Genomic DNA, 17,607 nt, shown 5'->3' on the forward strand with positions numbered 1-17,607 from the left:
TCAACTTTGTGGCAACAGTTTGGGGAAGAACCACATATGGGTGTGATGGTGCAGTGTCCACACAAATTTGGCCATATAGTGTATATGCACTCCATGTTTGAACAACTTACTCACCGGATTCCTATTTAATTTTGTTTAAATACATTCAGTACGTTTACATAGACAACAATAATCCAATATTAACCTGATTAAGAAACTACCATGTAAACAGCAACTTTAAATTACCTTAATCCGATTAAGGTCATACTCGAAGTAAACACAAATCGAATTAAAACATGTGGAGTATCGAGGTGTATTACAGACATGTAAACACCTTAATCACATTATTATCTTACTCGGAGTAAGGTCAATAATTAGATTACTGCTGTCCATGTAAACGTAGTCAATATTAAGGTCATACTATGTTTATGACTACGTTTACATGGACAGCAGTAATCTAATTATTGACCTTAATCTGAATAAGACAATATTCTGATTAAGGTGTTTACATGAGTTGCTTTTAGAATATTCCTTTCATGTTCCCGTTTTACATGTTATAGAACATAGCTCGATTTATGGCACACATCATTACATCCCCACACCACGCAGTCCGACGTCCCTCCAGAATTTGACGTGTCAACATAAAGTTGTATTTGTTATGGATAAACCATTCCACATAAACCATATAAAGTTCTGGGTGTTTCATTTTTAATTTTGTGAAACCTTGAAGCTGTGGGCTGCATCCGAATCCACATACTTACCTACTATATAGTAGCCTAGATAAATGTATTTTGCCTACTATATAGTGGGTAATTATGCGGTTTCAGATGCAGCCGTGCTCTTTTGTTTGCCATCAAACGCTTGACCACTGCCATGTGTGTACGTGTCCTGTCGCAAAATGCGGCGAAAACCCACACGACATTAATAGTGTGATTAAGGTGTGTACATGTCTATAATGCACTTTGATAATGCGACTAAAACAGGAATACTCCACATGTCTTAATTCGGTTTGTGTTTACTTCGAGTTTGACATTAGTCGGATTATGGTAATCAATAATCGCTGTTTACATGGTAGTTTCTTAATCAGAGTATCGTCTTAATCAAGTTAATATCAGATTATTTTTGTCCATGTAAACGGTGGGCTGCGTCCGAATCCACATACTTACCTACTATGTAGTAGCTTAGATACATGTATTTTGCCTACTATATAGTAGGTAAGTATGCGGTTTCAGATGCAGCCGTGCTCTCTTGTTTGCCATCAAACGCTTGACCACTGCCGTGTGTGTACGTGTCCTGTCGCAAAATGCGGCGAAAACCCATGGGCTAATAGAAGCAAAGCATGTGTCACTAATCAATTATACTATGCTGGACTACTACTAATAATTGATCATATTATCACTGACTTTTTCATAATCATGGACCTTCTAGTTGTTTAATGAATGAATGAATGAATTAATTAATTAATTAATCAAGCTTCAGTAATCAACCACTTTAACCTGGTCAGTGTAGCAGTGGATCAGGAACAACCCTCATAACACTTGGAGCAAGATGAGAGAATACACCCACCAGGTTTGTCCACTGTTTCATTCTTGTAGTGGAGCTGCAGATGCAAGCTTAAGGATACAAATTCTCAAGGCATTGCTCTTGCATCGAAACTGTCTATTGGCCAGGAAAAGCTTGCTTTGTTATCATAATACTGAGTGGTCCCATAGCTACTCGAGCCTCTGTGCCATGATGTGCCTACGCTTTGGGTGGAGCTTGTGCAAATACGATTTCAGTTTAACATTTCCTTCTTTTCCAAGTCCCTTGTCACTTCTCAGTCATTCCACATAAATGATGTGCTGTACACAAGGCAGTATATCTTTGCTGGGGTCTCCAAACAGTTTGAATGTAATTAATTAAAACAACTTGTATGGTCATTATGAATGTTTTTGTCACATTTCAGCATTATTAAATTAAAGTCTTACAGCAAAATCATTGGATACTCTTGTTACATATTGTGTTAATGTTATTTTTTGTCTGTATAACATCCTAGCAGGCTATTTAAGAAAATGTGGGAATTGTGGCTGTATTGGTGGCAGATTTTGCTGTTAAAATTATTATTATTATTATTATTATTTATATATAAGTGACTACAATTTGAGCAGGCTGCAGGGGAAATGGCTTAGACCAACATTATCAGTGAGACATTGCATCATTGTGTCAGTTCACTGGTTCCATATGGATGGAAAAGACTTGCAGGTGTATATTAAAGTGACAGTGATAAATATTGCATTTAAATGAAATACAATACATTTAAGGCCAGAATTGCTGACAAAACAGTTGAAACAATGTTGGTTCAAATACACTGGGGGAAATAAGTATTGAATGCATCAACATTTTTTTCAGTAAATATATTTCCAATGAGGTTATTCAAATGAAATTTTCACCAGACATCAGTATTAACTTGAGAAATACGGAAATATAAAGAATTCACAACATTAAAATCCATAAATAAAGTTATGTGTAATAAAGTGGAATGACACAGATAAAAGTATTGAACACGCCAAGAAAAATCAGTTCTCCAAGGCAAGGTAAGTCAAGGAACCAGATGAAATCCATAAGTAATTATACCTCCCGTCTATTCAAATTAATATCAGCTGGGTTAGTAAATTGATGGTCTATAAAAAGGCATTTCGTTACCAAGGTGTCACACAAGAAATATCTCATGATGTGTAAAAGCAAAGAGTGCTCCCACTCTCCCTACCTTTGCAACCTTATTGTTGCAAAACATATTGATGGAATTGGATACAGGCATATTTCGTAACCTTCTAGTAAGCACCATTGGGGCCATTATCTGCAAGTGGAAGCAACATCACTCCGTCATCCACCAGCCACGCACAGGAGCTCCTCATAACATTTCTTACCAGGGAGTCAGAAGAATGGTCAGAAGAGTAGCACAAGAGCCAAGGACCACTCGGAAAGAGCTCCAGAAACACTTGGATGTAGCAGGTGCCATCATCACAGAGAACACAATGAACACTGCTCATGCTCACACTGCAAGACTCCATTACTAAAGAAAAGGCATGTTAAAGCTTGTTTAAAATTTGCTACAACTCATTTGGATAAGCCTATGAAATACTGGGAGAGTGTAGTCTGGTCGGACGAACTTTTTGGCTGTCATACTACACACCATGTTTGGAGAAGAAATGGCACTGCACATCACCCTAAAAACACTACACCAACAGTGAAGTTTGGAGGTGGAAGCATCATGGTGTGGGGCTGTTTTTCATCACATGGTACTGGCAGACTTCATATAATTGAAGGAACGATGAATGGAGCCCTTTACCGGGAGATTCTTGAGAAGAATCTGCTGCCATCCACCAGGATGATGAAGCTGAGACGTGGGTGGATCTTCCAGCAGGACAACGATCCAAAACATACAGCAAAGGAAACTCTCGATTGGTTTCAGAGAAAAAAATCAAGGTGTTAGAATGGCCCAGTCAATTGAACAAAATTTAAAGACAATACAGTATGTTTAGAAGAATGGGCCAAAATCACACCTGAATACTGCGGCCCACTAATTTCTTCATACAGGAAGCATCTTGAAACTGTCATTAAAAACAAAGGCTTCTCCACTAAGTATTAAATAAATTTCAGTTAGCGTGTTCAGTACTTTTTTCCTGTGTCACTGCTCTTTATTACACATCATACACTTAATTTATGGACTTTAATGTTTGGATTTCATTATATGTGTGGATTTCTTGAGTTAATACTGATGTCTGGTGAAAATTTCATGTGAATAGCCTCATTGGAAATATATTTACTGAAAAAAAAGTTGACGTGTTCAATACTTATTTTCTCCACTGTATGTTTCTGAAGATTTTATTTTCTTCTCTCACAAAGAAAATTTTACATAATGTTACGTTAACATTAGTCTGAAAAACAGTATGTACTTGAGCCCATTAACTAGTACAGTTGAGGAACGCATGACCTCTGGGTCTGTCAGTCATAGTGGTGAAGTTGTGATCTTAGATTCATAACTCACCTCATTGAGTTCACTCTCTGTGTTGAGAAACTCTGTCACACCGCTGATTAATTTAGAGTTCATAAATAAAGCCTCGCCATACCTGCACAGGAGGAAAGTCACTGGTTTTTACATGCTTCACAAACAGCTCAGAAAATATTTAATTCTGAGCTTCACAATTAAGCGATATACACTTATTCCAATCACAAACTGCATATATTTTTACAGGACAGGCAGATAGATGGAAGCTGAATACTGGTTGAGAAAAATACCTGGAGTTTAATATGTTCCAATTTTCTCTGAAATACCTCCAGGCCAAACGGCGTCCATGTGGGTTGCGGCCCACATGGATAATGATGTCAATCACATCTTGATCTGGCACTAGATCTGAGCTTAGAGACAAGTTGAGCAGTCTGGAAAAGAACAAACAAACAAATATGAGTATGATGCCAAATTTTTTTCTCTCGAACTTGCGTAAATATTAACAGATTTCATTGGCTTTAAATATGTGATGGCCACACTGTGATATACATTAACTCTTTATAATTCCTATCTAGTTTAGAAATGCGAAATGTCACCACTATCCCTCTCGCATGCTTCACTATAGAAAATAGATCAACATTGCGATTCTTTTCTGATGTTAAGACTTTGATACACTAAAGGTTCTCTTCAAGTAAAAGCATACAATCTGTAAACACCTGCAAAAAAAAACCCAAAAAACATTGTGACAGGCTGATTTACTAAAAAGGTCTACAGAGCACTGCATCTTTCACATAACAAAAATAACATGTAGGACACATTACATAATTGTCTTAATGAATATGCAATGTTGGAAGTTTCCATCTAAAAGTGTAAAAAGGTGGTGTTAATGCAAATAAATGTAATTAGCACCCATCTTGTAATTTACTAAGTCTCACATTCACATCAGGAACACTGATTATGACCAATTCCAAGATTTTAATACAAAAGAAATTCTAGTTGTTTTATGAACACCAAATAACCACCAGGGGTGTTAAGAATCACCTGAATTGTTTCTTGTGCACTCACACATGCATCAGGGTATCACATATCAGGGTGTATCCAGTGTAAGTTTAAATAGGTGTATAGATATGGCTGTCATACACTTCTCACCAAGTTCATCCCAAGCTTATTGACAATTCATGCTGTTCTCCCACTCATTTAGCAGAGGTGATCACTAGCAAAATGTTCCCATTTCAGTTCAGCATCCTGCCTGGCCTCACAATTATGGGACTTAAAGAACACTAGCAAAAGGGTGAGATCCCAAGGCACCTTCATCTACCATGTGTTCCCAAGAACCTGGCGATCCCTCTGAGAACTAAACCTGCCACAGCTATTGGAAACAATTAGCACATGCACAAAACACCATTCAAATGTTATTTCCTCCTCTGTCATTTATGCAGTTATTCTTTGTGAATCACCCACAACACAGCCACAGTTTTTCAGATTGCACATGCAGATTAGCACTCTTTAAAGTTGACCTGTTTTCCAATTGCAGTTAGATACATTTTTTTTTTTTTTCCATTCTGCTCTTGAAAGATTCCTCATCACTGGTCAATGTTCTTCCACTTACTGTTTTCCATTTGATCTCAGGAGCCACTGTTCAAGTTCATATTCCAGCCTTTAGTAAACATACCAGAGTGTACTTTTAGTGTTACTGTGCAGGAGAAATTAAAATGTGATTTACAAGACAGAGAATCTCTTATTCAATGCTAACAACAAGCAAGATTCTTTATAATCATCACTCCATCTGTTGTGTGGCAGGTACACACATTCAATTCACAGTCTACAATGACACACATGGAGTAGATTACTGTCAGGGGAATGTGCTGTGTGAAAAGAAATACAACATGGGCATATGGTTGACTGAATTTCTCCACTGTTACACACTGCAATGCTTTCTTTCAAAAATGTGCTTACTTTCTTTGAGAACTATTGAGAGGTTACCTTATTACTTAGATTCATATACATAGTAGATGATGCACTGGATATATGTGAATATGTACCCAAGATGCTGGATTAGTAAAAGTTTCCAGGCAATGGGAAGTATAAGCTATATGGCAGGGTGAATAATCTGGCCTTTTTGGATGCTGAGTAGCTTTCTCTACTCTTGCCTTTATTAAACACTCCATACTATGGGACAGTGAAGATACTAAATGCTAGTTTATGCTTTCAGAAGAACAAGAATTACCCATTTTTTTCTCTTTAATTACTCTCCTTCATGAGCTGTAGCAAAAGCATGCTAGCAGTTTATTACAGATGCCCCCATTGTAAGAGCCACCCCTGAAGCAACAGAACCTTAAAGAGACAGTTGTCCACACCTTCCTGCTTCTGGGCTGTCAAGGAATGGTTGGAAGCTTTAAGAAGGGTGTCCTGAACATCCTCGACAGGGGCCCATGAGTGCTCCTTCTGGTCATATATTCTGACGCTATATAAATAAATTGAATTGAGTTGAATTGAGTGAGGCCTGATGAGATGTGTGTGTGTGTGAAGGAGTTCTGGTTTTTTGGCCCAGGGAAGAAACTTACATAAATTTCCTGAATTCAGTACATGGTAATCACAGTCCTACATTCTTTTTCTCCACAAAGAAAAAGCCAACAGACACAGGTGAAATGAAAGATCAAATCAGCCCCCATACCTGGACATATTCCATATTTGATGAAGAGAGAGTAGATGTAAGACACTAAATGCATAATGAATCTAAGCTATACCTCACAGAGCCTTCAAAGCCAAACTTGTCCTTGGATGGGATGGCAAAGGGCAATATTGACAAACATGAAAAATTAGTTAAGAACTCATTGCTTGATTGATAATGAGGTGACTGAATGTTTTTGATGAATTCAGATTTTTTTTCACCTGGCTGTGTATTGGCACCAAAAGTAATGTGGTGTCTTTCTTACTCTGGACTTCTGACAGGAGATAGGCCTTTGGTGGGTTTCCCAGTGGACAAGAAGATTGCCTCTATTTGGAGTTGAGTCTCAGGAAGGAATATGCTGACTGTGCATAATCACCAAATAGCAGTCTGCACTATTCAGCCTTCTGGAAGTAGATGGAGCAGGTGCTCATGCTGACTCCATAGTGCTCCTTCTGACTACATATTGCTATTAGAAGACTTCAATGTGCATGCAAATATGGAGAGTCTTCTGGGTTTTTTGGGAGCATCTTGCAGAAGCTTCAGTGAGAGATGAATTTAACGCTCATCTCTGAGAAGATCTCTCTCTTGAAATGAGCAAGGTCAGACTTTGAGTCTAAATGGGCCATGCTCAACCATTCAATCATAGAATCAGGTAAAAGAAACTGTGACCAGAAGGCTATGGGTCTATCATGGAGGTAAACTTAAGACATCAACGGTGAGTGAAGCTGTCAAGTTGGAGAAAGAGGAATTTCAAGTAATGTTCACAGGGGGCACTCCAGATTCAATTAAGAGGTATAGGAGAGCCAGAAGGGCTGCAGAAATCTCTGTTGCAGTTATAGGAAAATCATACTCTAGTTTACACATGTTTTGGGCCTTTGGAGAAGGATTAGCCTTATGTGCCTCACTTTTTGTTGTGGAAAGTACTACAGGAGTACGGGGTATCAGAGTTGCTACTTCATGCAATCCAATCTCTGTATATGTGTATTCTTGGTGTCAAGTCATAATTTAGATGGTTTCCAGGACAAGAAGATGCACCCAAGTTTGAAGAGGTGTTTTATAAGGGGGTGTTTTATATTTGAATATGATGCTCTTTTGGCACCATCCAGAGAGGACCTCCAAAATGCACTTGAAGCAGTTGGGATGAAAATCAGCCTATTACTATTAAAACTGCCAAGTCAAAAGCCACAGGTCTCTCCTGGATAAAACCGCGATGCTCCCTTGTTGCTTGCCCTTGTCAAGTTAAAGAGCCTTGGGATGGTATTCACAAGTGATGGAAAAAGAGAGTGAGACTGACAATTGAATTTTGTCAGCAACAGCAATTTAAGTCTCTGTAACATTCTGTGGATCTAGAATTCTAGATCCCTGTACTCAGCTATAGTCATGAGCTGTGGGTGGTGACTAAAAAAGGAAAGGTCCATCTGCGGGGTAGCTAGGCTTTCTCCCTGAGACAGAGTGATAAGCTTGGCAATCCAGGAATCTCAGACTTGAACCATTGCTTCTCTGAATCAAGAGGAAACCTTGTTGACTCCTGCTAGAGCTGTATCAGGCACATCCCAGTGGACAAAGACCCAAGAACATTCCCAGGACTTGCTGTTGAGATTACTGTATATCTTACACATGGCTTAGGAAAGCCTAGAGATCCTCCAGAAGAAGCTGGAATTTGTTTTCCAACCACCAGGAAAAGTGGAAGAAAAATTCATGAATGAGTAAATGAATAATCTCATATTTGTATAAATCATCCAACCATCATAATACACAGCAAGGACATTTAAGCTGATAAGAAAATGAAAAAAAGAATTAAAAAATATATATTTGCAAAGATTCTATGATGCACTGAATACTGGGTATGTATTTGGTTTAAAATTCACTGCTAATAAGTTAAAAGTGTTGGGTCAGCCATTATCCAGCAGCCATAGTGCACTATGGACTGACCTTGCTGTTGGCAATTCTGTGACTTACAAAACCAAAACCACTCAGTAGCACTGAGATACTATCACATGTTATCATGATATCTATATTATTTTATTGTGTTGCCTGTAAAGTCATCTTATTTATATTACAATTTCCAATGAAGCATTTAAATGTTGGTATCTTATCTCCTGTCCACAAACGTATGTTGCATCTTCATATCTTTGTTAATTTGGTCATATTAGATCACCTGTTGAGTAAGTAAGCGTTGTCACTGCAGGTTAGGGCCTCAAGCAGGACCTTCTTTTCTGAGATGGCCATGGAGTAGTGGAACTTCATCCAGATAAATTCCCATACATCTTCATCCATAAGAGAGACACCCGTGCAGTAGACAATGTCCCGCACATTTGGGGGAATCCTGCAGGGTTGTGGTGCATATGTTAGCATACACAAACCTAATTGCATAACTAAACTTCATGGATAGCATGTGAGGCAGGTGTGTACAATTACCTTAGGCACCAAAAGAACAAGAATTTTGAAGAAGTTATGTAGTTATTATGAAATTATAATGATTTAGCAACTGAGTGATGAATGAAGTCTACTGATATAGTTACTGTCTATATCACTATTACATTTGTACAATATTAAAATATTAACTTTTAAAAACAATAACTTGACAGAAGAGGATTCACAGAGAGATTTAGCAGATGAAAGTAAACAGACTGGTATAAGCTAACCATTGTATAGGGTTAATTTCTCCTAAAATCTGGATATTATCCTCTTTGTCTTATACAATAAACAAGCTGATCCAATAGTAATAAAATAAAGTATCATATTTATATCAACCCCAACATCAGGCCCACTGTGAAAGATCATGCTTCTCCTGATTACCAATTCTGCCAACTATGCTTAGGCTATTCTCTAGCTAAAATCATGTTACATAGTATAGATACATGTAAACTGAAGCATCTTAATCCATTAGTGCTCATTATGTCAGTTTACATTTTGCCATCCATCTCATAGACAGTGGCCTAAAGTTTTTGGAAATCACATTTTATGCTCCTTCCTCTTGACTCAGCGTAAACTCAGGTGAAGGATCAAACTGCTCTCATTTTTCCTCATCTTCTAAAATCCTGAGTCATGATTTAATCGGTGTGGCTGCTGCTTTAGCATTTTTTCTTTATTAGAGAGATGTTCACACAGTATAAGTACGATTTGCAATACATGCATTAAAATGCACACTGGAAGTAATATTTATAATACATTTCAACGCTAAATGTACATCTTAATTTGTACATGTAATTAATTTGAGATACATTACTAAAGACTATCAAAGATCTCCTCTTTACACGCTACACTGTGTAGAGAACAGAGACTTCCAGCTTAGTCTCAACTCACAGAATAGCTAATTTATTTATTTATTTATTTATTTTCTGGTAATAATCTGAACAAGTACAGGCAAAATCAGCTATTACTGCTAATGCCAAGGACTGAGACTGGGCAGTTGGACTGTAGTTATTTAGGAAAAGTGTTATGGTGGTTTGGTTTATTCAATCTGGGCAAATGTATTAAAGGTAGACAATACAGAATAAGTCTACTCCTGTATCTGTAATGAATAATTCCTATTCATTTGCTTCATTTGATTAATCCTTAAATGTGGTTAATCAGTGACTGCAAAATTTAACATGTATACCTGATATACCTGACTGAATGATACTATATTTTAATTTAATGAGACTAATGGGTTTATCAGTATCCATAAGATATATGATAATACAAATAGTAATAATAATACTAGTAATATATATTTTTAAAGAGCACAGAAAAATAATCTGTCTGTATTGTTTACAAAAATTAATTAAAAAGATACATTCTAAATTTGCTATATGGAGAATTCATAATTCATCACATTCAGCATGCTATATGGAGAAACAGGCCCGGCAATGGTGTGTGCAATTTCATGTAAACATTTATGATGTTTAAACTACAATGACAACATTTTGTGCTAAAATGGAAATTTAGATACAGATACTGCTGCAGAATGAAACTGAACATGAAAGCTCACTGTGGAGTTTCCATTAGAAACAGCAATTGTGGGAGGATGCACATGTAATGCATGGATAAACAAACATGACATCTCTGGAGGATTGAATGGGTCAAAGGATCTACACCTTTGTTTGTGCTCCCACAACAGGAAATAAAGCTTTTCTGATTTTACATTTTTCAGGAAGGGTCTCAAGGAACTCAGGGTCATATGAGGATTGGCCTCATGTAAAAGTTAAGACATGTTCCTGTAGCAATTTCAATGCTATGTAGTTACAGTAATATTCTGACAAAGACTGATGGATTTTGTTAGGGAAATATTCTGTGTCCAGTTTAGCACATGTAGTGAGGATTTAATACTGAAATTGTTGCATATGCAGGCTGGATGTTGAGGTGGGTCTCAGTTATGAGTGATTCTGATTTTGGACTCAAGCCCGTTTTTGCGTGATAAGGGCTCGAGTGAGGAAGCTGTTTTAAGTGCAGTGCCACTGTTTGCCAGTTTGCTGTAACCACAGTATGTCATGTTGAAATGTGTCTTAGTCATCATTATTACAAACTATTTAAAAATATATATATACTAAATATATTTTTATTTACTAAATATACATTTTTACATTTCTGACATTTCTGATTAATCTCAAGAGCAAATTTTTATGGATAAAATTATGAATTAACTTAGTGAGCTATAGGCCTAGCAGATGAGTGCTCAGTCAGCTTATCCTTTAAACTGTGGGCACATATCTTTTACAGGAGATTGCATTGAATTAACAATTACACTGGAATTATTTGTATTAATTCAGCTATTCTACAGCCCGTGCATACATATCTTGTGGCTATATTAATTTGTGTGTGCAATTAACTGTCAGTGTGTAAAAGTATTTTAAAAAATGCAAAATAAAAGACTTTGCTGCATCAAGTGCTATAATTATAGCTGAATAATGAGGGTGTTAGTCATAGCTTTCAATTTAACCAAATTTGCAATGATTAACATGATGATGACAATTAGGACTATTCATGCAGCAATTTACTGGCAAATACTTTCTTTGTATTAGTCTTTTTATGTGTTTAATTTTTAAAATGTATCTTGCTTTTTATATTATATCTGACAGCATTCTAAGCTCATCTTTTTTCGACTTCAAGGCAAGCGTGCAGGTTTTTCAACAAGGTTGATCTAGATGCTATTGAAAGTCCTTGTCTCTGACACTTCTACTCAAGAAGCATCTTGGAGGTGTAAACTATATGGAGATAATGTGCATTATATGAAAGGCACATTCATTCTGAGTTCAAATTCCAGCACAACCAAGCTGTCACTGTTGGGCCCTTAAGCAAGGTCCTTGTACCTGATCATATGTATCAAGTTTAAGTTGCTTTGTATAAAACATCAGCCAAATGTGGTAAATGAGAATGATGAGTAATGATGTAATGACAACAACTGAATTTTGCCATCAGCTGTCATAATACTAGAGACATAAAAGACTCTAGTTTCTCTAGTAATCTTTAAATAATTTACAGTCATTTTTAACAGCTTTAAAAACAAAGCATTTTTTTATGGCTCACTTTAGCTGTATGTAGTGTCACTACACTTTATATAGTCTCACTCACCCAGAGGGCAGTGATTAGGTGATCACTCCTCATCACCACCTTCAGTACAAAGCCAAAGTACAAAGCTATACATCTTTTATTACAGTTTATTACTCATCCCTTGTATTACCACTTATTCTCAGCTTTAAAAGGATGGAGGAGGTCACAGCCAAAGACGAAAATATCATATCACGATACTTGAGGACATTTCTACAATAAACAATGCTTATCACAATATATAATATTACTTACAAACTGTCTGCAAATCAGTAGTAAAATAAAATCAAATAAAAAAGTTAAACTGAGTTTGACAATACTCCTTTAATGCCTATAAAAGAGAAAGAAGATTAAGTAAAAAAAATAAAAATATATGAAATCAACGACATAATTTGCAATGAATAAAAATGTAAAAATAAAATAAAATAAATACATCACCATACAACGTACCAATGATATCTCAGAAAAGTGTATTTATCAGTGTATTTATCACGACAACAATTCTACATGGATATATTGCCCAGCCCTATGGATTGCCATCTAATAATAATAATAATAATAATAATAATAATAATAATAATAATAATAATAATAATAATAATAAAAATAACAACAACAACAATATTGTTGTTATTATTATTATTATTATTATTATTATTATTATTATTATATTATATTAATAACATTAATAATAATAAGCCTGACTGAAAGAGTAACTTAACACAAGGTAAAAAATATCTTTGATCAGAAATGTTCACACACTCACACACACACACACACACACACACACACACACACACACACACACACACACACACACACACACAGCAGCTGCTCCTACATCCGATAAGCTCTATTTTCCCTCAATTAGATGGTACTTATGACATCTTGTGTTTGCCTGTGGATCACTACAATGTATACAAGGCTGTTTGGGGACAAAAGCTATTAAACGAACAAATAGGTGTTGCCATGGTTGCTTGGCAGACCGTGGATACACACTGAGGGTTTGGCGTGATTCCTCAGTGCAATATATTGATCAGATGTCCAACTGTCAACACATACCAGTCTCAGTCCCAGTACGCAGTGTGCTCTGACAATACTGCACTCAGTCACACAAATACTTCTGTCAAAATCACACATAACCTTTACAACAATATTGGCTACACGCACTTTATTTCAGGTATTTATTTAATAGAGATTAACTGCATTAATTTAAATGCTCATTAAAATATTTAAGCAGGTCTATTTCAGAGTTTAGATGGTGATAAAAAAAAAAAAAAAAAACATCTGCTGTAGTGTGTTGGTATGTTTATATATCTTCATGGTCACCAAATGCCAAATGTTCCCACAATAGACTGGTCCCCACAATTATTTATTATATTTATTTTTTACAAAATTCTGTAGTTAATAGTAAAAAAAAAAAAAAAAAAAAAAAAAAAAAAGTAAAAGAGAAAAAAGTTTTCCTTTTGGTTACGGTGGTTAAATTTAATTAATTAGCTGCATTAATAATTACATGATTGTAATGTCTTCAGAAGTATACTAAAATGTGTGTGTGTGTGTGTTTGTGTGCACGCTTTTACCTGTTCTTGTTGCTCGAGATCCAATCGGACACAAGGGACACAGCCTGCCTATGGCAGTGTTTATTCCCAAAACTGCAGGCCAACATAATCACCGCCCTTTGTAACTCTCTGTTGAGGAAGGCGAAAGAGCATGGAAGGGAGGACAGACAAGTTGAGAAGGAATAATAGCGGGTGAGCGAGAATAAGGTTGAGAGAATAGGAGAGGAAAGGAAAACAGGAGAAAAGTAAGAAGCCATATGAAGAGGGATAGTGATAACGTAAATGAGTGAGAGAGATAATGCATAGGGAATAAGGGAGAGAGGAAGTGAATAAGAGTAGGAATAAAGGAGTGAGGACATGAATAGAGAGAGGAATAAGAAGAGCGCAAATGGGTATAGAGGAAGTAAATGTGGGAAAGGACAAGAGAGAAAGAGGTAATAAGGGAGTTAGCAAGTAAGTGCATAAGGGGAACAGGTAATAACAGAAGAATGAGTATAGAAGTATAAGGAATTTTAGGTAAAGGTAGTGGTAAAAGAATAATTATACATATAATTAATGAGTTAAGCAGCTCTGTCACCAAATCCTGGAGACTCCCCAATTAATTTCACTCTCAATCCAGTGCAAAAAATAAAAGAAGAGTTTACTGGGTTACAGTTGAGGCCAAAAGTTTGCATACATCTTGTCATTCAAACTCAGAATTTTTGCAACTCCACCAATTTCATGTTACTATACATTTCCTGTGTTAAATCAATTCAGATTCCTGCTTTATTTCCATAAGAGGTCATTTCAAAATAAATGCTAAGAGTCAGATTTATTTCAGCATTTGTTTATTATATCAGATTTTCAGTGAGCTTACAAGTTTCCATACACTTTGTTTGTGTTTGTTGGCATTTCCTCCTAATTGCTTGAACTGCTTGGAGTAGCCTTCCACAAGCTTCTCACAATAGTTTTTCCTCCTGACAGAACTGGTGTAACTCAGTCAGGTTCAGCTCAGACACATTTTTTCAGTCCACAAATTTTCTATGGGATTCAAGTAACAGCTTTGTGATGGCCACTTTGTTATCTTTAAACCATTTCATCACAACTTTGGAGGTGTGTTTAAGATCACTGTCCTGCTGGAAGACCCACTTGTGACCAAGTTTTAACTTTCTGGCTGATGTCTTGAGGCATTGCTATAGTTTTTCTAGACAATCTTCCTTCCTCATGATGCCATCTATTTCCTGAAGTGCACCAGTCCCTTTTTCAGCAAAACATCCCCACTACATGATGCTGCCACCCCCATGCTTCACAGTTTGGATGGAGTTCACTGGATTAAAAGCCTCATCCTTTTTCCTCCATACATAGAGCTGATGATTATGACCAAAGAGTTAGATTTCTGTTCATCTGACTATAGAACACTCCTCCAAAGGCATGATCACCTGCAAATTGCAGTCTGGCGTTGTTATGTCGGTCTAGGTGTAGGTGCTTCTTCCTGGCATGATGGCCTCTCATGCCTTAATGGTGGATTACGTACTTTGGTACCTGATATCTCCAACTCCTTCACCAATTCCTTTGTAGTTGTCTTGGGGTTTAGTTGAACCTTTCAGACCAAGGTTTGTTCAACAGTGAGAGTTCATTTGTGCCTCTTTCCTAAACATTGCAGTGTCTGTGTGGTCCCAAGATTTTTATATTTGTACATACAGTACTGTGCAAAAGTCTTAGGCACCCTATTTTTTTAGTACAAACTTTGTTATAAATGTTTATGTTATGACATTATCAAGTCAGTACAAAAAACATGTTAGATTTCCAAACATTACTTTTCCAGCACAAAATTAAACATTACAGAAAAATGTTTGTATTTCAGTAAAGAAAGTAGCATATTATGTAAGAGACAACTTTTCAGAAGAACTGTGGCTGGTTCTGCAAGATGTTCAGTGAAAAGTACCAGCTAATTTCCATTAGCTTTACATTGTCATGTAAAGTCGATATTGGAAACAGATGCAAGTGCAGATAAAGCTTTATTTAAGAGACGGGAAGAAAAATCCAAATTGAAAGGCAAAATACATGGTCAAAAACAGGTGAGGGGTCAGGAGATTGGCAAACGGGCATAAACAAGACTTAGACAAGAATCAATAATGCAAGGACAAAAACAAGATCAAAATCATGAAGCGAGAACAAAGATCAAAATGGCTCAGTGGAGTACTAACAGAAAACACAGAAACACTCAATACTTCGCACCGAACAAAGACACACGACGAGGTTTAAATAATTAGCATAATCAAAGAGGGATAACACAAAACAGCTGAGACATTATGAAAGAATCAATAACATAACAGGGGCTTAGAAACCAAACCAAAACATCCGTGTAATCGTAAACAAAGTCAATGTTAATGAAAAGCTGGAAGCATGCGCTGTTGCACTTTGGGCAGTTAATGCTCGATGAATGCTTCAGCACGCAGCGCGAGGGGAAATCCATAACACTTTAAAACTGCACAAATTGCACCTGAGACTTTTTTTAATACATTTTTTAAAGCAAATGGTCGTCACACCAAATATTGACTTAGTTTAGTTAATTTATTTCAGTTTACTGCTCTTTATAGTATTTTTTTTTAAATGTGGAAACATATAATTGAATTATGTTTGAAGGCAACATGCTGTGCAGCATTTCTTTGCATGTGCCTAAGACTATTGCACTGTACTGTACAACTGTATGTATTGCTTGTGGTGTCTTCAGTTGTTTGAAAATTGCTCATAAGAAGAAACCGGACTTGTGGCAGTTCACAATTTTTTTTCTGACGTCTTGGCTGAGTCACTTGGATTTCCCCATGGTATCAAGGGCACAAAGGTAGTTTCCCCAAAGCTCGGACCTTAAATACAGCCACAGGTGCACTCCTAGTTAACTCCTAATTATGACAACTGGCCAATCAGAAGCTTCTAAATGTAATTACATCAATTTCTGGAATCTTCCAGACTGTTTAAAGAGACTGTCAACTTGGTGTATGTATAGTTTTGACCCAGTAGAATTCTGCTATATTTAATTAAAGCTGAAATAAATCTGTCTAGCATATAATGTGTGGAATTGTTAAATATGTTTTATTGAATATCTTTAGCCTAGGTGTATGCAAACTTGTGGTGCCTTAACTGTAAATCTCAAATTAAGATTGTACAGGTATGCACTGTGTGTCTCTCATTTGAGCAGTGAATGCCTTGGCACTTACTCAGTCTGATAGGTGGCCTGCAGGAAGGAGCCATCTGCATTCACACTTGGCCAGCCCAGCTTATGATACTTCAGCTCAACCTGCCTCAACACATAGCTCTGAACATACAGGACACAAAGAAAGAGAGAGGTAGAAGGAGATAAGCAATGGAGGAAGGGAGGGAGCAAACAACAGAAATATGCAGCAAGGGATAGAGAGAATACATGAGAGAATGTACAAGGGAAGATAGAATAAGGGAGAGAGCTAGTACATCAGTACGGCTAGTAAGTATCTAACACATATACACTGGCAGATGATTGGTGATGTTAAAGCGGGATGAATAATTAATAATAATAATTCCTTAGATTTACATAGAGCTTTACTTTGTGATGGGAGAAATCTCCTCAACCATCATCAGTGTGTAGCATTCAACTGGATGATGTGATGGCAGCCATAGTGCACCAGAACACCCACCACACACAAGCTATTGGTGGAGAGCAGAGGAGAGTGATATATACCCCTAGTAGCTATACCTCTATTCTTTTACAAGAAATGTTCTGGGATTTTTAATGACCACAGAGAGTCAGGACCTCGGTTTAACGCTTCATCTGAAAAAGGGTGCTGCTTTTACAGTGTACTGTCCCCATCATTATACTGGGGGCATTAGGCCCATATCGACCACAGGGTGAGCACCCCCTGCTGGCC

General features: G+C 36.8%; 1 protein-coding gene across 1 annotated transcript in view; it reads right to left on the reverse strand.

Annotated features, from left to right (window-relative positions):
• The window catches only part of LOC108279435 (thyrotropin-releasing hormone-degrading ectoenzyme), a 191,164-nt gene that overhangs the window by 2,669 nt on the left and 170,888 nt on the right, over positions 1 to 17,607 (reverse strand). Inside the window, exons 15-19 of the mRNA XM_017493685.3 lie at positions 16,924 to 17,021; positions 13,748 to 13,855; positions 8,797 to 8,964; positions 4,258 to 4,398; positions 4,007 to 4,088 (exon numbers count right to left, since the gene is read on the reverse strand). Coding sequence (XP_017349174.1) covers positions 4,007 to 4,088; positions 4,258 to 4,398; positions 8,797 to 8,964; positions 13,748 to 13,855; positions 16,924 to 17,021 — 597 coding nt within the window. The remainder of the gene's footprint in view (positions 1 to 4,006; positions 4,089 to 4,257; positions 4,399 to 8,796; positions 8,965 to 13,747; positions 13,856 to 16,923; positions 17,022 to 17,607) is intronic.

Source organism: Ictalurus punctatus, chromosome 19 (assembly GCF_001660625.3).
Source record: "Ictalurus punctatus breed USDA103 chromosome 19, Coco_2.0, whole genome shotgun sequence".
Taxonomy (NCBI): domain Eukaryota; kingdom Metazoa; phylum Chordata; class Actinopteri; order Siluriformes; family Ictaluridae; genus Ictalurus; species Ictalurus punctatus.